Source organism: Mytilus californianus, unplaced genomic scaffold (assembly GCF_021869535.1).
Source record: "Mytilus californianus isolate M0D057914Y unplaced genomic scaffold, xbMytCali1.0.p SCAF_7, whole genome shotgun sequence".
NCBI lineage: Eukaryota > Metazoa > Mollusca > Bivalvia > Mytilida > Mytilidae > Mytilus > Mytilus californianus.
Window position 1 is genome coordinate 74,510,969 of NW_026262723.1, and position 17,779 is coordinate 74,528,747.

The window sequence follows — 17,779 nt, forward strand, 5'->3', positions numbered from 1 at the left end:
CATGCAAGCTGAATTTCAAACCAACTTAATATTAATTGGAAATTAAAGTACTGAAATGTTTTAGCTTTAAACTTCTGAGTTGACAGAGATTAACATAAGATTACGTTTCAAATATTATTTCAAACATATCATAATGTAAACATATGTTTTGTCTGCACTTTATTCAACTTTTAATTTCTTATTTTAAAAATGTTAATTACACGGCACACTATAGAGAAGAAATTGTTTTTTAAATATATCTAAATGCAGAACGGTGCATCGGTATCTAGGCGGTCCGTGTGATGTTTCTCATTTCTATTCCAAAGGATTCGTACACAAACGTTCCATCCAAATAACATTTTTAAAGTAATACTATAAAAATAAATATCTAAAATAATATTTGACACCATGTTCTACTTGTATTATTATTGTTATAATTGAAATAATGGTTTCTTTCTTATAACAACTGTTTCTTTACGTTTTTCGTGTATTTATTATGTATGCATTGTCTACAACTCTACACACATTATATGATGGCAAATAAAATATTTGTTTTCTTACATGACGCATTATTGAAGATTACAACGAACATTACATACCTTTCAAAAATCAAAATGGGAAAAGCAAATGTTTTACATGAAAGGCAATGAATAGACAATATCAACCGCGTATTTAATTAAAATATTTGATCACGTGATTAAAAATCAGATAATGAAAAAAACTTCGCACCTAACACGTCATTTCAATAGACCGTACGTTTTTTAAATTCAAATGTTAAATGATGTCAAACGAAGCTTTTTTATATAAGTTCATCGCATTCATTTCTAACTAAGATCGGAGAAATGTAAATGTGAACAGTGTTTTTAGCAAATAAGTATGGGTATATGTGGAGACGCTTCAACTTGGGCAAAAGTTGCCGCAATTTTAGAATTAATTGGATTACCATTGTTTATATCTGGATATGCTACTCCGGCATGGATGGTGTCAGAGACAATTAGAGAACTATTGGATGTTTCTATAGGACTATGGCAAACTAATGATTGCTCATCCGGGTCATGTAAAACTAGCAGTGTTCCAGATTCCTATAAAAATGGTAAGAATATTGTATCTTCAAAAGTTCCTTTTTGAAGAAACTTATTTGGGAGTAAAAAAGGGATATGATAAATGTTATACATCCATAATTTGATATTGTCTGTCACGTAAATAAGATTTTCAGACTAATTGTTCTTAAAATAAAAAAAAACTTTTACTCGTAAAAACAGTTTTGCAGAAGAATTGAAATTAAGGGAAAAATAAAACTAATAGTATCATTTCAGTTAACTAACATATGGCGACATTTGTCGTTCAAAGTGACTTTTCATGAGCACCATATGAAAATAGGCTGAAGTTAAATATGTCATGTTGTTTTTTTCAAAAGATGAAATCGGAAAGTTGATTAAACCTAGCGGAATTTGAATATTTAACGTCTAAATGATATTCTTCACACATTTTTCTTTAATTTTACGCTTAAGCATACTTAAAATTGACACGTTTGTTAATGCATTTGTACATCTATACATTGCTGGTAAATTTGTACATTGTACATGTTCTTGTATTATTTGCATCGAAGAACTTTCGGAACCAACACGAATTTACCTGTACATAGTATATATGAAATGTAAAACATAGCTTCAATTCATAAAGAATTTTGTTTTCGGTTAAGACACTCTTTTTTATTTATATTCTTAATAAAAACTAAAAATTTGTCCAAATCATTAAAATAACAGCTTTATGTCATTGCAAAAATTGTAAGAATAATTCTACGAAAGACACACAACATCATAATTGAAAATAGATGGGGAATGTGTCCATGGGACACAGATGATGCCCCCGCTTGCATATCATATAAAGTTATAAAGGGACATAACTGAAGAACAGTAAAAGTGACGCTACCCAAATTTGTACTTGATCTGAGTTTTGTGGTAATAAGTATTGTGTATAAGTTTCATAACATTTGGTTGAGGCAAACTAAAGTTAGAAAACGGAAACTAACTTTGGGACGTACGGACGGACAAGGGTCAAACTTAATGCCCCCTCGACTACGGCGGGGGCATAAAAAGGACAAACAACACTCCACTACACAAAAACGATCTTTCACTAATCCCAAAAATAATATGAAGTAAATTGATCCAAGCATACTCGTGTTAGTGTGCGACATGGAAATATTTCTTTAAATATAATGAATAAAGTCTCGTAGTTGTGGAATTACAAACAAGAACAGTTTCAAAATCAAAAGGGTGCTATTTAGTTTTGCCAATCAAAACAACAAGATGAAGTTTGAAGTAAATTGATCCAAGCATACTCGAATTGGTGAGTCGATATTTAAAATAACGGCTAAAGTCTCAATTACTCTGGAACGACAAATAAGAAAATTCAAAAAAGTCAAAAGTTACCTTACTTTTACCAATCCAAATAATATCATCATAGTACTATCAAGTTTATAGTTAATTGATCCGACCATACGCTAGTACATACACGTGTGCGATATGTTAAAATGCACTAAATCATATTAAAATGAGAACGGAAACCAACTTTGGGACGGACGTACGGACGGACAAGGGTAAAACGTAATGCCCTCTAAAAAACTACAACATTTTCAAAATACAAAAAAACTTACTTTTACGATTACAAACCATGGTGTAAAGTGTCAAGTAAATAGAGCCCAACATACTCTAGTTAAAGTGCTATATGAATTATAACTTTAAATCTTACGTTGCCATAATTAAGACTTAAAAAAAACCAAATATTCCAAATTCAAAAACAAGTCCAATGAAAAGTGTGGCGGGGTTGAACTAGTTTGCTGACGCCAAACCCTCCCCTTAACCTGGGACACAGTGGTGTAACAGTACAATATAAAAACAAGCTATCAACTTCAGTTGAAAAGGGCTTACCTAGATCAATACAAAGCAGAAAAACATCCAACAAAACACAGACCGGACATGTATCTATTAATCCCCACAATAAAAAAAGACACTAAGTACAGATCTGAGAGTACTCGCAGTTACTGACCGCTAGTTCTAAGCCAATAAAAAATCATGCATGCATCTAAGACTAAAATATCAATCAGTACACATCCAACATGCAATGGATTTAGTCTAAAATACATCATTTACAGTCAGAGAAAAAAACATAACCTTGTGAAATGCCAAGATACAGGTATCGACAGATTGTAGAGCCATGAATGTGTATATGTACATTTATATAACAATTATATTTAGTTTGATTTTGATTTACTGATAACAAAATCAATATTTATACCCAAAAAAAATAATGTTCAAAGATCTAACCAATTGCAGTGTTGAATTGGAAACGTTTTAGAATAAGTTTATTTAAAGACTCAAAGGATCGATAAATTTACACGGATCGTATCTAAATTTACGGGTTCGGTAAACAACATCTCCGTAAAAATTAGGATTTGCTATACCGTTTGAAATAAGTTTTCTTTAGGTGTTGCCAAACTTCCAAACCAAATATGTGTATCAATGGAAGAATTTAGTAAGGCTTTAAGTAATTTGTGGTAACGAAATACCTGACATAAGAATTTATCAGTAAACATAGATTACGTCCATTGAAATCCAAAATGTCACTACAGACACGGGTATCGCGAACGAGTTGTGATCTATAAACAACGTAAGATGGTGCCAAAGGAACATCACCGTCCAAAAAAGGAAAATTAACAATCGGGAACGAAAAATCGTCTCTTTTGTCGTAAATTATTGTGTAGAGTTTACTTTGTAAAACTGAAATATCTAAATCTAGGAAACGACAGTTATTACCGTTTATATTTGATTTATCTAAAGTAAGTTCCTTTTGGTAATCTTTCGGCAGTACATCAAGAAAATTCTTGATTATTTAACGAACAAATATCATCAAGATAACGGTAAGTGTTGTTGAATTTATCAATTAAATGCAATTAAGACGGGTCTTTACTGAATTTGGCCATAAACTGTGCCATTAAAGGGGCGCAATTGGCGCCCATTGGAATACCTACAAATTGTCGATAAACTTTATTGCCGAAACGTACATAAATGGATTTACCATATGAGTAGCTCAATAAGCGTGGCCCGGCCCCCTGGGACCCCCTAAATCCGCCTCTATGGACGACTAAGTATTTGAAATGCATCTGTAAAATACGATTGGGTTTACATAAGACATTGGTAAAAAAGATGTACCCATATAATAACCAAAATAACAAAGTGGTTTTATTGATGTTGTTCATCCTGATACAACACTGATACAAGACCCCCGGTAAGAAGGTCATAATTAAATTGATGCACTCATAACGAATGGTTATAGGGAGAAATTTGTCATTATGTATCATATAATTTATAAAGATGTTGTGTAATGATCAACCATTAACATGCATTATGATATGAAAAGTTTCAAATCGAATGTCTTTTTCTATTCCTTTATACAAAATAAAACTTTTTAAAAATTTGAATTCAGATATCAAATGCAATTTGTACACATATAATATAGATTTCCTTTCCAATACATTTTTTTAAGCTCTTTGAAAACCATCACTGTATGAATTTTGATTACCTCAGAATTTTAATGGAGTTGTCTACAGAAATGTTTTGTTTTTCATTTGTAGGTTATAGTATAAACCGGTTTATAAAAGAGTTTGTCTTACGTCATAGTTTTATTCGTAATAATAATTTTTTTTTAAACTGAAATTAACAGCGGAAAGGAATTTCGTCTCTATTTTTCACTAACGGAGTCGATTTTGGATATTGAGTGAAAGCGGTATATGATTAGAGTCAAAAGATGAAAGGAAGGACATTAAAAACAGACCAAATATTTATTGAAAACAACCTTTATGAGTATTATCATTCGATTATTTCAATGAAAAAAACCAAAACATGTCAAAGTTCAGGAATTTTTAAGTAAAATTGCTTTTAACAGCATTTATCGCAGTATGTAAAATGAAGAACCGATTAAATTTTCCAAATTAAGGATATTGGTAAAAAAAAAAAAACACAGTTAAAAGTACATTATTCATCTTTGTCATGTGAATGGTAAAATTTGTCAAAATCTATTAAACTGGAGTTTTACAATACCGGTTGGCATTTATAATTTCAAAATTATAAGGCAGAAATGTTGTCAGAATCTTGAAGTACAAATGTACATACATCAAGCTGTAATCTTGTACATTCAGTAAAAATTGAAAGTTTTTTTAAAAGACCCATTAGATCAAATAAATAAAGAGAATATTGGCCTAAAACAGAGGCGGGAGATACCAAAGGGATATCCAAACTCGCAAGTCAACACAAACTGACAATGCCATGGCAAAAACACGAAAAACGTCCAAAAGACAAACTTCAGTCTATAAAACACAACAAAGAAAACTAAAGACTGAGGAACCCGAACCCCGCCAAAAACCGGGGGTGATCTCAATTACTCCTTCAGTGGCGGATCCAGAAATTTTCATAAGGGGGCCACTGACTGCCGTAAGAGAGGACCCGCTCAGTCATGCTTCAGTGATTCCCTATATAATTAACCAAATTCTTCCCACATAAAGGGGGGCGGGCACCCTGGGCCCCCTAAATCCGCCTCTGCTCCAGAAAAAGAAAAAGACCCAAAAATTTCTGTTTTCAACCTTCTATAGATATTTATTATTTGGTCAAATGATCATAAATACACCGTAGTATTGCTGTAAACTCAAAGTACATACACGAAGCTGTGATACGGGGATATTTCGTAAAGATTGTCCTTATAAAAACGGCATTGAAGTGAAATAAATTCAGACTTTGGATTTTCGAAAGAGGACTCAGAAATTTAAAAAAAAAACGGACAACTTTGATGTCACTATGTTTAATTTTCTGAACCTTGATATAAAAATTTAATACGGACAAATACTTCCTACTTCCTATTTATTTAATTTCGTTTTTTCTTGATTTTATAATTCATTCCATCCTTCTTAAGGGCCAACGACAGAAGATACCTCACGTTGACTTTTATTCAAATTTTGTCAAAAGATCAATTTTGATAAGCACTCTCAAAAACATGCAAAACGATCCGGGTAAACTTATCAATACTTTAAATAAACTTATTCTAAAAGGTTACCAATTCAACACTGTAATTAGATCTTTGAATATTGTTTTTATTGGTATAAATATAGATTTTCTTATCAGTAAATTAAAATCATACTAAATAGTTTTGTTATATCCATTCACTTTAACGATACTACAATCTGTTGATACCTTTATTTTGGCATTGCACAAGGTCATGTTTTTCTCTGACTGTTAATGACGTCTTTACACTAAATCCATTGGATGTTGGATGTGTACTGATTGATATTTTAATATTAGATACATGATTTTTTTATTAGTTGTTATTGGCTTTGAACTAGCTGTCAGTAACTGCAAGTACTCTCAGATCTGTACTTAGTGTCCTTTTTGTTGTTAGGGATGAGGGATGGATAAATACCCTGCCACGTCCGGTCTGTGTTTTTGTTTGATGTTTTTCTGCTTTGTTTCGATCTGATGTGTTAAGCCTTTTTCTACTGATTTTTATAGTTTGTTCTTATGTTGTGCTGTTTCACCACTTTCCCAGGTTAGGGGAGGGTTGACCGCTCACAAACATGTTTAACCCCGCCACATTCTTTATGTGCCTGTCCCAAGTCAGGAGCCTGTAGTTCGGTGGTTGTCGTTGTTTCATGTCTGTCATATTTGTTTTTCGTGAATTGTTTTGTTATAAATTAGGCCGTTAGTTTTCTCAATTGAATTGTTTCATATTTTTCATATCGGAGCCTTTTATAACCGACTATACGGTATGGGTTTTTCTCATTGTTGAAGGCCGTACGGTTGCCTATAATTGCTTACAACCACTTAATTTGAAATTTGGTGGATAGTTGTCTCATTGGCAATCATACCACATCTCCATATTTTTATAAAGATAAATTAATAAACCTCCATTAATAACTTTTCTAGATATATCGGTTTGATCTTGGCATGTTTGAGGTAATATCACAAAATTCCATATTTCAATACTTTTCCGTAAAAAATAATACAACTTTCAGTAAAACGAAAAAAGATATCTTAGACCGTTTTTGTGTTATTTTACATGTGCTTATTTTTCGACCAAAAAGATAAAACATTATTCTTTGAATGCTGGAGATCCCATTTCTCTCTATGGCGCTTCACTACATCGCAGTAAATTCTTAATGCCATATCGTCATGCAGGTTTTCCACCACACATAACATAATTTACAAATCGTTGTTATTTATTGGAATTATAGATATTAAAAAAAAAAGGTAACCAGTATTCGATTCACGTCTCGTGATATACAATAAACAGCATTTTCCCTTTTTTCTTTACGCCTGCTTTCAAAATCATGCATTATGTAAAACTTTACATCATGGGTGCATAGATTTTAATATTCAGTGTACCGTGATAAATCTTTTACCAATTTTAAAACAAATTAAAGACTTTGGTCTATTATTTTTAGGGAAAATAAAGTGGAATAGGGCAAAGTTATGAAATAAAGCAATCAAGTTTAAGAGGTTTTTTTTGTAATGTTCATTCGGCTGGATTTACAGTCTCTAAATATTTAAACCAAGTTTAAGAGCTTTTTTTATATAATATTCATTCGGCTGGATTACAGTCCCTAAATATTTAAACCAAGTTTAAGAGCTTTTTTTTATAATATTCATTCGGCTGGATTACAATCCCTAAATATTTAAACCAAGTTTAAGAGATTTTTTTATAATATTCATTCGGCAGGATTACAGTCCCTAAATATTTAAACCAAGTTAACGAGTTTTTTCTATAATATTCATTAGGCTGGATTACAGTCCCTAAATAATTAAACTTTCACGTCCTTCTGTAGACCTTGAAATTTTCTTTTTCATTTTATTCTCAGTTCACTGTAACTTTAAATCGGCAGACATCAGCAGAATCCACTACCCTGATTGTTTAATCTGCCGAGGTGTGCCGGAAGAAAACTGCAGACATTTCTAAATTATGAAAATTAAACAAACGCACTCTTGAAAGGATTGAACTAATGTCTCACAATGATAAAATGTAACCTTTATAGTCAGAAAAAGGACACAAAACTGTTTATAGATTATAACCTATAATTATAAGAAAATGTTCTTTACAGGTTCGTTTCTTGGAACCCAGGCTCTAGAGTCACTTGCAATGGTAGGATACATTTTAGCAACTATTTTTATAGTAATATATGTTGCTACAGAAAAAGCCAGAACAAGATGTTTCGCCATTACCATAATGACATTTAGCTTAGCATCAAGTAAGTGTAGACGATTTGCTCCATTCATATTTGGGTAATGTTAATGAAAATTACGATATTCAATAACGAATCATTAATTCAGAACGTTGCATTGCCTCTGTAATGCAATTTTACAGTATTCATAAATGTGAATATTCCACAGTTGATACACTATTCCAGAGCTTGTGTTTCCTATCATGATCTGCTTGGTACAGGATTCCTGATTATAAGGAAGATATTGGACCAAGGGTTTCAAGTGGTAAAGTCATTCCTTCGAAGGTTTGACAGACTCTCACGAGTTGGTTCACCGTTATGAGATAACTGTATCATATACAAGCACGGATATATTCCAATTGTCACCACTGGCATTCCCGCTCTCTTTATAAAAATCATATTCTAATTTAGTGTTTATTAATTAATTTTATTCGTATTTTAAAGGACAATAAGTTGGCGAAAAAAATTAAAATTGAAAGAGTGGCGAAAAAAAATGACCATGGGGAAACCCTATTAATGATTTTCTGTAAATGTAAAGTTTAAAAAATCATTTTATCAGTAGAATATTACTAAGGAAAACTTTATTAATATTCATGTCGATGTTCGTATAGAATTAACACAGTCTTATATCTATACACTTTGTTTTCACTTAGGGAAATAAAAATATTTGTGTAATTTTGTGTACAGCATAATTTCATTACACATTTTTTTATTCGTTTCTGTTTCAGCGTTTTTCTGTGTGATTGGAATGATAATCTGGTTGGTTGAGATTCCAACATCGTATTTTGGATCTTGGTCACTTGGGTTGACAATTGTCGCTGCTGCTTTATATGTGGTTGCCAGTTGTCTTCTGATAAGAGACCTTCGTGCGCAGAAAAAGGCCAACATTCTGAAAGTTAAACCACAAGAAAAAGTACCACCGATTCCATTACAGCCTACGTATTATATTCGAAATCCCAGTCCAAGATATGAGAGAAAGGCACTTCCTCCACCATCCCCAACATATACACCAAGAACGCCTCGGTCAGTGCGTATCGATGTGATATCCCCTGCCTTCACCGACAACTCGAATAGATCACAACGCCGCTATGGAACACCACAATATTCACAGAGATATGATTATAAAGCACGATAAAGTAAAATAACTTTTATTTGTCATTAGCCAATAGGGTCCTGGTCCGCGTCACTAGCAGTAAGCATTGACCCAATGTTATCTTTTTTAATTTGAGCAAATTGCGACTTTTTTAGAAGGTAGGAGTACGCTGTATGTTAATAGAAGTTATCAAAATACCACATACATGTCATTTGTTCACTATATACGGATACGTAAATACTTAATTCATACTTTTATACATTCTATATAGAGTGTCCATATACAAATTACTGTCTTAGATAAGGGAGCTACCATTTGATTTTTATTGGGGGGGGGTGGGGATGGGGGCTAGGATGAAATTTGAAAAAAGGCAGGACAGTAGTTTTGAGCAAAAAAAAAGCAGGATGAGCAACTTGGCAAAAAAAAAAAGGCAGGATGACAATTTATTTTAAAAAAGTCAGGATAATAAAAAAAAAAAAAGGCAGGACCGAATTGAGTGAAAAATAAAAAGGCAGGACAGAGATTACAACTAACAAAAAATGCAGGACAAAATTTTTCATCCTAGCCCCCCATAAAAATCAAATGGTAGCTCCCTAAGCGTAAGAATTGTTCAAAATATAAACAGGAGCTTAACAAATGTTGGAGGATACATATGAGCGAGATCAATGGTCTATTTGTGCCATTGTTATAAAGTGTGAATGTCATCACACGAAAACCTTGTCTCAAAAACGAATCAGTTCAACATCCTCTATTTACGTTCCCATACAATACCTAGATAATAGGCATTTATAAAATAATTTCTATGTGTGATTTTGTATATCATATTGTATTAATATTTTGAAAGACGTATTAATTTATACAAACAAACTATTATAAACGACAGTTTAACGTTGATGTATGCTTTTGAACTGAAGCGACTTCTTCACACAAATGGAATTATCAAACTTATGAAAAAAAATCTTTATCGAACCGCTAAAGAAAATGTTCACAATGAAATATGGAAATGAATGAAAGATGTTTACAATAATGCAAATCCAATAAAATGTCAATTAGGCTAAAATGCATTTTAGAGTAAAATCACTGAAATGGTAATTTTCGTTAAATTTTCTGTTTTTAATGAGAATGTTTGGTAGATTTTGCTGTTTTACATGAAATTAATGAAATTTGAAGTCATAAAGATACAATTCAAAAATATAAATACTGATATCTGACATAGTAATTATAAATGTCTTGTAAAACTAATAGATGTTTTTTGATAGATTTGTAAAACTTTTTGATTTTCGAAATTATAGGGCCAAAAAGAGGCCTCATTGTACCTCCTTTTGCACCGATGGTTATTTTACCATTTTTTTAAATAAAAGCAGTATAATTATATCATTTAAAAATTATCATCTGAATTATATAAAGACCGTGAGAAATGAAACATTTGACCAACATTCTATGATGTGGTGTTCATTTTTTTGCAGTGAAAAAAGTAGAAAATCTGTCATTTTAGTTTAGACTATTGAAACTTGTTCATTCTTATCGTGTGCTTGTGTACTTAGAAGTATAAATGTTGTTCTCTGTAATCAATTACAGTCACTTGTATACTTATATTGTTTGTACTTTATATTTTGCTGAAATATTTAATTTTTGGATACTCATGTCTTTTTGAAATTTCGGGAACGATGCAATGCACTGTAAAATGTACTATAATCTTTCTGTCCTTTTAATTTGAAAACGTATGTTTAAATAAATTCAGACCAATTTTTATATTCCTGGGCATAATATTATTCTCAGTTTATTTGAAAAGATTGACAGTTTTAACGATCTGCTTTTAAGTTCAATTGTTCATTGTTCTCAAAAATGAGTTTGTGGGAAGGTCAACACAATCTACTCGGTTCTGTTGACACCATAAACAATATCACAATCAGTAACATTACTGGGATATAGAACCGAATCATAACATTTTGTAAGAATGTAAATCATTTTCTTTTTCTTTTTATCTTTTGACAATATTTACCACATGGATAGTGTCATGGCATTGTATAAATCAACAATGAACTTTTGAAAGAAGACAAAGTGTGTTGAGAAAAAAAAAGACATGTATGTAAATAATGGCATTATAGAAGATATTTTGTTTAATTTGAATTTATGTTATCAAAAACTCATAAAATATCAGGTAGATTTATTAAATAATTTATTGACGTAAATGCACTATTGTTATTCATATTTTCATTATTTATTGTTGTTGTTTAATCTTTTCTTGTTATACATTTATGTTTGTCAATTGATTTCATTAAACATATAAACATTTTTATTCAATTTATTGTCTTTTCAAGGCCTATACATATACTATATATTGGACATGAAATTGTCAGCTAAATTTCAAAATGAAAAATTGAAATTTTGGACTGGACTTTTTCCCAAAATAACTAACATGAAATTATGAAACTCTCAAGTATAGTTGCATTCTCCATTGTTGTCCATTAATAATGTGCTTTCCAATAGCATAACTTGGACTTAATTGTACCTGCAAACATGACAATTGGTGGTGGGCATTTTTTATCTTTAACTTCTATGAAACTGGTATAATCTGGATTTTTGGAAATAGGGAGCTGTTTATCTTAGTTTTTGCCAAGGCTCCGTGTTGAAGACCATACTTTGACCTATAATGGTTTACTTTTATAAACTTTGACTTGGATGGAGAGTTGTCTCATTGGCACTCATACCACATCTTCTTATATCTTCTGTTTATCTTAGTTTTTGTATTGAACAGAGTAATATTACGGTTAAAATTCAGTTTTCATCAGTCCTACATGATATGGAATCATAGGTTGATAGCTTTATTCTGTCATATGTAATTTTTTCAAATGCATCTTTGATGGTATTGCCAGTGAAATGACAGAGAACTTTTCAATCAAATACAATACCTGTATAAAAACTTACTAGTTAGTATCAATACAAAAGAATAAACTGTTAACACAGAGATATGTCTCGCCTATTTGTTATTTTGATAATGCAAATGTTGAAATTAAAATAGCAATACTTTAACATGTGAGTTATGCAAATATTCAAAGTCAATGAACCATGACTGAAGGTGCAGGGCTAAACAATCTCCATGGAAATACAATGCTAATACATCTGCATACCAAATACCATTGACTTTTCATAAGTTGTTCCATTTAAACAAACCTTAACACAAACATTAACTTGTAAACTATGTAAAAGTTTCAAAGTCAATGAACCATAATGAGGAGGTGGGGTTATATAATCTCCATGGAAATGAAACTTGCAAATGCCAATACCTTTGCATACCATTGACTTAACATTAGTTGTTGATCTTAAACTGACCTAATCACAAACTAATACATGTAAACTAAGCAAAAGTTTCAAAGTCAATAGACTATGATTGAGGGGTTAGGACCAAATATTCTCCATGGAAATGAGATGCACTACTGCTTATTCAACTGCATACCAATTATCATTGACCTACCCCTTAAACTGACCTTATCACAAACTAATACATGTAAAATAAGTAAAAATTTCAAAGTCAATAGACCATGACTGAGGAGGCGGAGCCAAATAATCTCCATGGAAATGAGATATGCCAATGCTTAAACAACTGCATACCAAATATCAATGACCTACCACTAGTGGTTCCCCATAAACTGACCTAATCACAAACTAATACATGTAAACTAAGCAAAGTTTCAAAGTCAATAGACCATGACTGAGGGGGAGGGGGCCAAATAATCTCCATGGTAATGAGATGTTCAAGTGCTAATACAACTGCATACCAAATATCATTGACCTACCACTAGTGGTTCACCATAAACTAGACCTAGTCACAAACTAATACATTGTTGATGCCGCCACTGAGGCCGGAAACAGCATACCTATGTCTCGCTTTTTGACTCCGTCCAGGCAAGACAAAAATATTACTTTTGAAAAAAACTAGTGAGACTTAAGAAAATATTGTTGGTAAACATTTCAAGAATGTCTTGCAAAGAAAACTACATGTTAATAAGTTTAAACTGAAACTGGTTTAATTTCTAAGTAATTTTGATACTGAGGAATGTAAATTGTAATATTTTAGGCAAAATAAGAAATGATGTCAATTTTGTCAGAAGTAAGTACTGATGTAAATATAACAGACATAACTAAGTTGTACTTGACACATCTTTTGAAAACAATAACTAGATTCCAGTTCATCTTGCATGAATAATATTATGAGTTTTTATATATTCACCTGTCTCATTTTTATTATTCAAATTGCATTTTTTAAGAAGTAAGTGTTATTCAATAAGATATCCATTAACATATTTATTATAAAACTCTTTTTATTTCAAAAAGTATTGGTAGATGGTATCTACAATTATACTATCACTACCACAATTACAAAAATAAATAATTGCTGAAGTCAGGCAAGTTTTTTATAAAAGCTCATACTTTATTTTTCAAACTGGGTGTTTTTATTTCTTTTCTTCATACAATTAAAATACGTAGGTCATAAAAGATTAAAACAAATCTAAGAATTAAATAAATGGAGAATGTGTCCCCATGGACACAGATGATGCCCCCGCTTGTATACAACATTATTCAAGAACAATAAAATTGACGCTACCCAAATTTGTACTTGATTTTAGTTTTGTGGTAATAATTATTGTGTAGGTTTCATGTTTGGTTGGGGCAAACTTCAGTTACAGAACGGAAACTAAAAATTTAGCAATTTTTCGATTTATAAAGGGGCATAACTCAATAATAGTTAAAGTGACACTACCCAAATTCAACTTGATCTGTGTTTTATCAGTGGAAGGCAAAATTAAACATTGCATTGTATAGAGCATTGATTGTAGTTGATTCAACTATAATCATGCACAAAGGAAGATAACTCCAATTTTGAAAATTCCTTAAACAATGACATCATTGATATTTTTAGAAAAAAAATTAAAAAAATTTAGCAATTTTTCCATTTGTAAAGAGGCTTAACTCTAGAACAGTATAAGTGACGCCACCAAAATTCAAACTTGATCTGTGTATTGTGGTAATAAGCAATGTGTATAAGTTTCATAACATTTGGTTGAGGCAAACTTAAGTTAGAGAACGGAAATAAAAAATTTTGCAATTTTTCCATTTTTAAAGGGGGATAACTCTAGAATGGTTAAAGTGACACCACCAAAATTCAAACTTGATCTTTGTTTTGTGGTAATAAGCATTGTGTATAAGTTTGATAACATTTGGTTGAGGCAAACTTAAGTTAGAGAACAGAAACCAATTTTGGGACGTATAGACGTACGTATGGACAGACGGACAAGGGTAAAACTTAATGCCCCCTCTGCTTTGGCGGGGGCATAAAAATATTTGAGGATTAATTTTTGTACTTTTTCTGTGGTTATGGTTCTTCTATTTCAATTATGCTTCCTCACATTTTAAAACTTTACACTGTCCTTCACAGGCAGTTGTTTCTATCCTTGAGAAGTCGACCTCATAATGGATAGAAACAAGTAATAATAATAATAATAATAATAATTCTTTATTTAAAGAGGGTTACACAAGTACCTGTGCTGTCCATAAAGGAGTTGAAATGAATTTTACTAAATAAAGTTGAATGTATGATATATAAGGGCAATGTTTACCCCTTTAATTTGATATCACTTAGAATTATAAATTTATCAAAAATACTCTTCAGATATTGTCTATGAGATATTGTTATAAGCTACTGTCAAATTTTGTCTCAGATATTTGTTTTAAGCCTTCAATTCTCATCTGCTCAAGGAAAGACTGAAAAATGCTTAATTGCTTCATTTAGAAATCTTTAAATTAATACTCAAATCAATGTGTGAAAAATGTCCAAAAGGAAGGAAATGACCCAGATGATGCCTGCTTAGATAAAATTGAGAATGGAAATGGGGAATGTGTCAAAGAGACAACAACTTGACCAATGAGCAGAAAACAGCAGAAGGCCTCCAATGGGGTCTTCAACACAGCGAGAAAATCCCACACCCAGAGGCAGGCTTCAGCTGGCCCCTAAACAAAAATGTGTACCAGTTCAATGAAAATGGACGTCACACTAAACTCCAAAACATATAAATGAACTAAAATTAAAAAACATACAAGACTAACAAAGGCCAGAGGCTCCTGACTTGGGACAGGTGCAAAAATGCATTTATATGTTTTAAGTACTCTTACCATTGAGAAAAACCAGCTTTAGGCCTCTTAACCTGGACCAAAGAAAAAAACTGTTTAAGTCCCAGAATATAACTCGTTTTGTATTGCATTTTAGTGGTGCATTTCTACTAACAAAATGCCATAAGGACTTTGATGACTTCATGTGAAGAACAACTGCAATTAACTTGTGTTTTTGCAAAACAGGAGGTAGATGTGTATTGGGATCGAAAATGGGTCACAAGGTGTAGTTAATCTAAATACAGTTTGTGATAGGTGGAAGACGTAAGGCAGCAACCATACCTGTGTCTGCTAATAAAAATAAAAATAGACAATTTATATATCATGAAATCATAAAAAAAGGCATACGATCTCATGCAAGTCACTCATAAGGAACAAATCAAACATGAATCATGAAGCATTTGTGATGTTACTGTCTGATCATAAGTGTCTTTTGTAAGGAATCAAAAATCAAACTACAAAATAGGAAATAATGTATTTGTTTTCGCATAAAGTTATTATTTCTGTCTAATATGAAAGATTTTTTTGTATTTTAAATATGCTAAATAAAACGATGATAAATGTCTCTTATTTGTTTTAACTCTGTTATTTCCATCATGCAGGTAGACAAACACTAAACATTCTAGTCATAATTTTGAGAAACATTTTTTTGATATTACATAAAAAGGATAATAGTAAGAATCATAAGTATCATGTGATTATTGGACAGCACACTACACAAACCACTAACAACCAACTCCTACAAAAATCAAGAAACAACAATGAACAACACATGGTCTGGATAGCCTGGCGTAATTACAGACACAAAATGTGGATAACTTATGTTAATCTGAATGATAAAAGTATCTTTTTTATTTCCATGCTTGGCAGAAATTGAGAATGAATCATTTACTATATCCAATTAATTTACTCTTTTTCAGATACACAACTTTTCCATCTAATATAAAAAAAGAAGATGTGGTTTGATTGTCAATGAGACAACTATCCAAAAGAGACCAAATGACATCGATGTTAACAACTATCTAAAAGAGACCAAATGACATAGATGTTAACAACTATCCAAAAGAGACCAAATGACATCGATGTTAACAACTATCTAAAAGAGACCAAATGACATAGATGTTAACAACTATCCAAAAGAGACCAAATGACATAGACGTTAACAACTATTGGTTACTGAATAGCCTTCAACATAAGCATGGCTATGAGAGTAAGAAAGTATACTAAATTAAGTAACCTGGAAATATCTAAAAATGTTTATACTTTTTTAATTATATGGCTTTTTAAATGGAAGCTTCATAATGATTTGTAAACCAAATCTAGTATTGTATATCTCCACAGTATATAAACAACCTCAATCAAGCTTCATAAATTATAAAGAAACTTCAGTTGGTAGATGCATGAAGGTCTGAATGGGGTTTACAGAATAGAAAATAATGGGCAAAAAGTGCAAATAAAAAGCAAACAATAACGAATAGAGAAAAATAAGCAAAAATAATAAAGAATAGAGAAAAAAGTAGTGCTCAACTATAAAGAATAGAGAATCACAGTCAAAATAAATAAAAAATAGAGACAAATGGTTTAAAGAATTAAAGAACAAAGATATAAAGGACCCCCTATCAAGACCTGAATGCATAGAAGCAGAAACACAAGATGTCTTTAATTTGATTTTTTTGTGATGTTGACAAGTTCAACTTGAGATGCTTATATAAAACCAACTTAAATGCTGAAAATGAAGATGTCATCTGAACAAAAGTAGCTGTTTTAAAGAATTAGAGGAAATATATTCTTTGGGCGGAGAGATGAAAAAAAGTTATCCAGAATATGCATCATTTTCAAGACTAGTTTTGTATATTAATAAAGCGTGTTAGCTATTGCAAAAATTGAATCTGCATTTGTTATCAAGTTAGAAATTATGTGGTTACTATATATATCATTTTCCTTCTAAAAGATTACAATATACAAACTGAAGGAAACTTACCTCTATGGAAATATCTCTTTCTACATTGTACCTTGTTCTCAAAAACTTTCTTCTGAAAAACAGTTCATAAATTGATCATTGCAGTTACATGTATCGAGTGTTTATCAATAATGGATGAGGCCTGCTATCTATTTCATGCATGAAGAGACATTTCTTTTGTCATTCTTAACTGTAAATAAGTGAAACCACAGAAAGAGTAAACTAATTCAAATATCATCATTGCAGTGAAGACATATTTTGTTTTGTTTAATAGGATGAAACAATCAGTGGCTGAAATATATGATCAGCTATCATT

At 31.5% G+C, this 17,779-nt stretch overlaps 2 protein-coding genes across 2 annotated transcripts in view; one reads left to right on the top strand and one right to left on the bottom strand.

The window, feature by feature from the left end:
* LOC127708495 (AP-1 complex-associated regulatory protein-like) overlaps positions 1-17,779 on the bottom strand; it is a 36,900-nt gene that overhangs the window by 17,781 nt on the left and 1,340 nt on the right. Inside the window, exon 2 of the mRNA XM_052213386.1 lies at positions 17,485-17,536. Coding sequence (XP_052069346.1) covers positions 17,485-17,536 — 52 coding nt within the window. The remainder of the gene's footprint in view (positions 1-17,484; positions 17,537-17,779) is intronic.
* LOC127708496 (uncharacterized) lies at positions 713-11,634 on the top strand. Its single transcript, XM_052213387.1, has 3 exons — positions 713-1,072; positions 8,123-8,269; positions 8,971-11,634. Exons 1-3 carry the CDS (start codon positions 856-858, stop codon positions 9,375-9,377), a joined length of 771 nt encoding a protein of 256 aa, XP_052069347.1. The 5' UTR covers positions 713-855; the 3' UTR covers positions 9,378-11,634.

Coding starts and splice junctions, on each gene's coding strand:
- LOC127708496 (XM_052213387.1), top strand. CDS start 856: ATGGGTATATGTGGAGACGCTTCAACTTGGGCAAAAGTTGCCGCAATT. Junction 1,073..8,122: donor TCCAGATTCCTATAAAAATG/GTAAGAATATTG, acceptor TGTTCTTTACAG/GTTCGTTTCTTGGAACCCAG. Junction 8,270..8,970: donor GACATTTAGCTTAGCATCAA/GTAAGTGTAGAC, acceptor TTTCTGTTTCAG/CGTTTTTCTGTGTGATTGGA.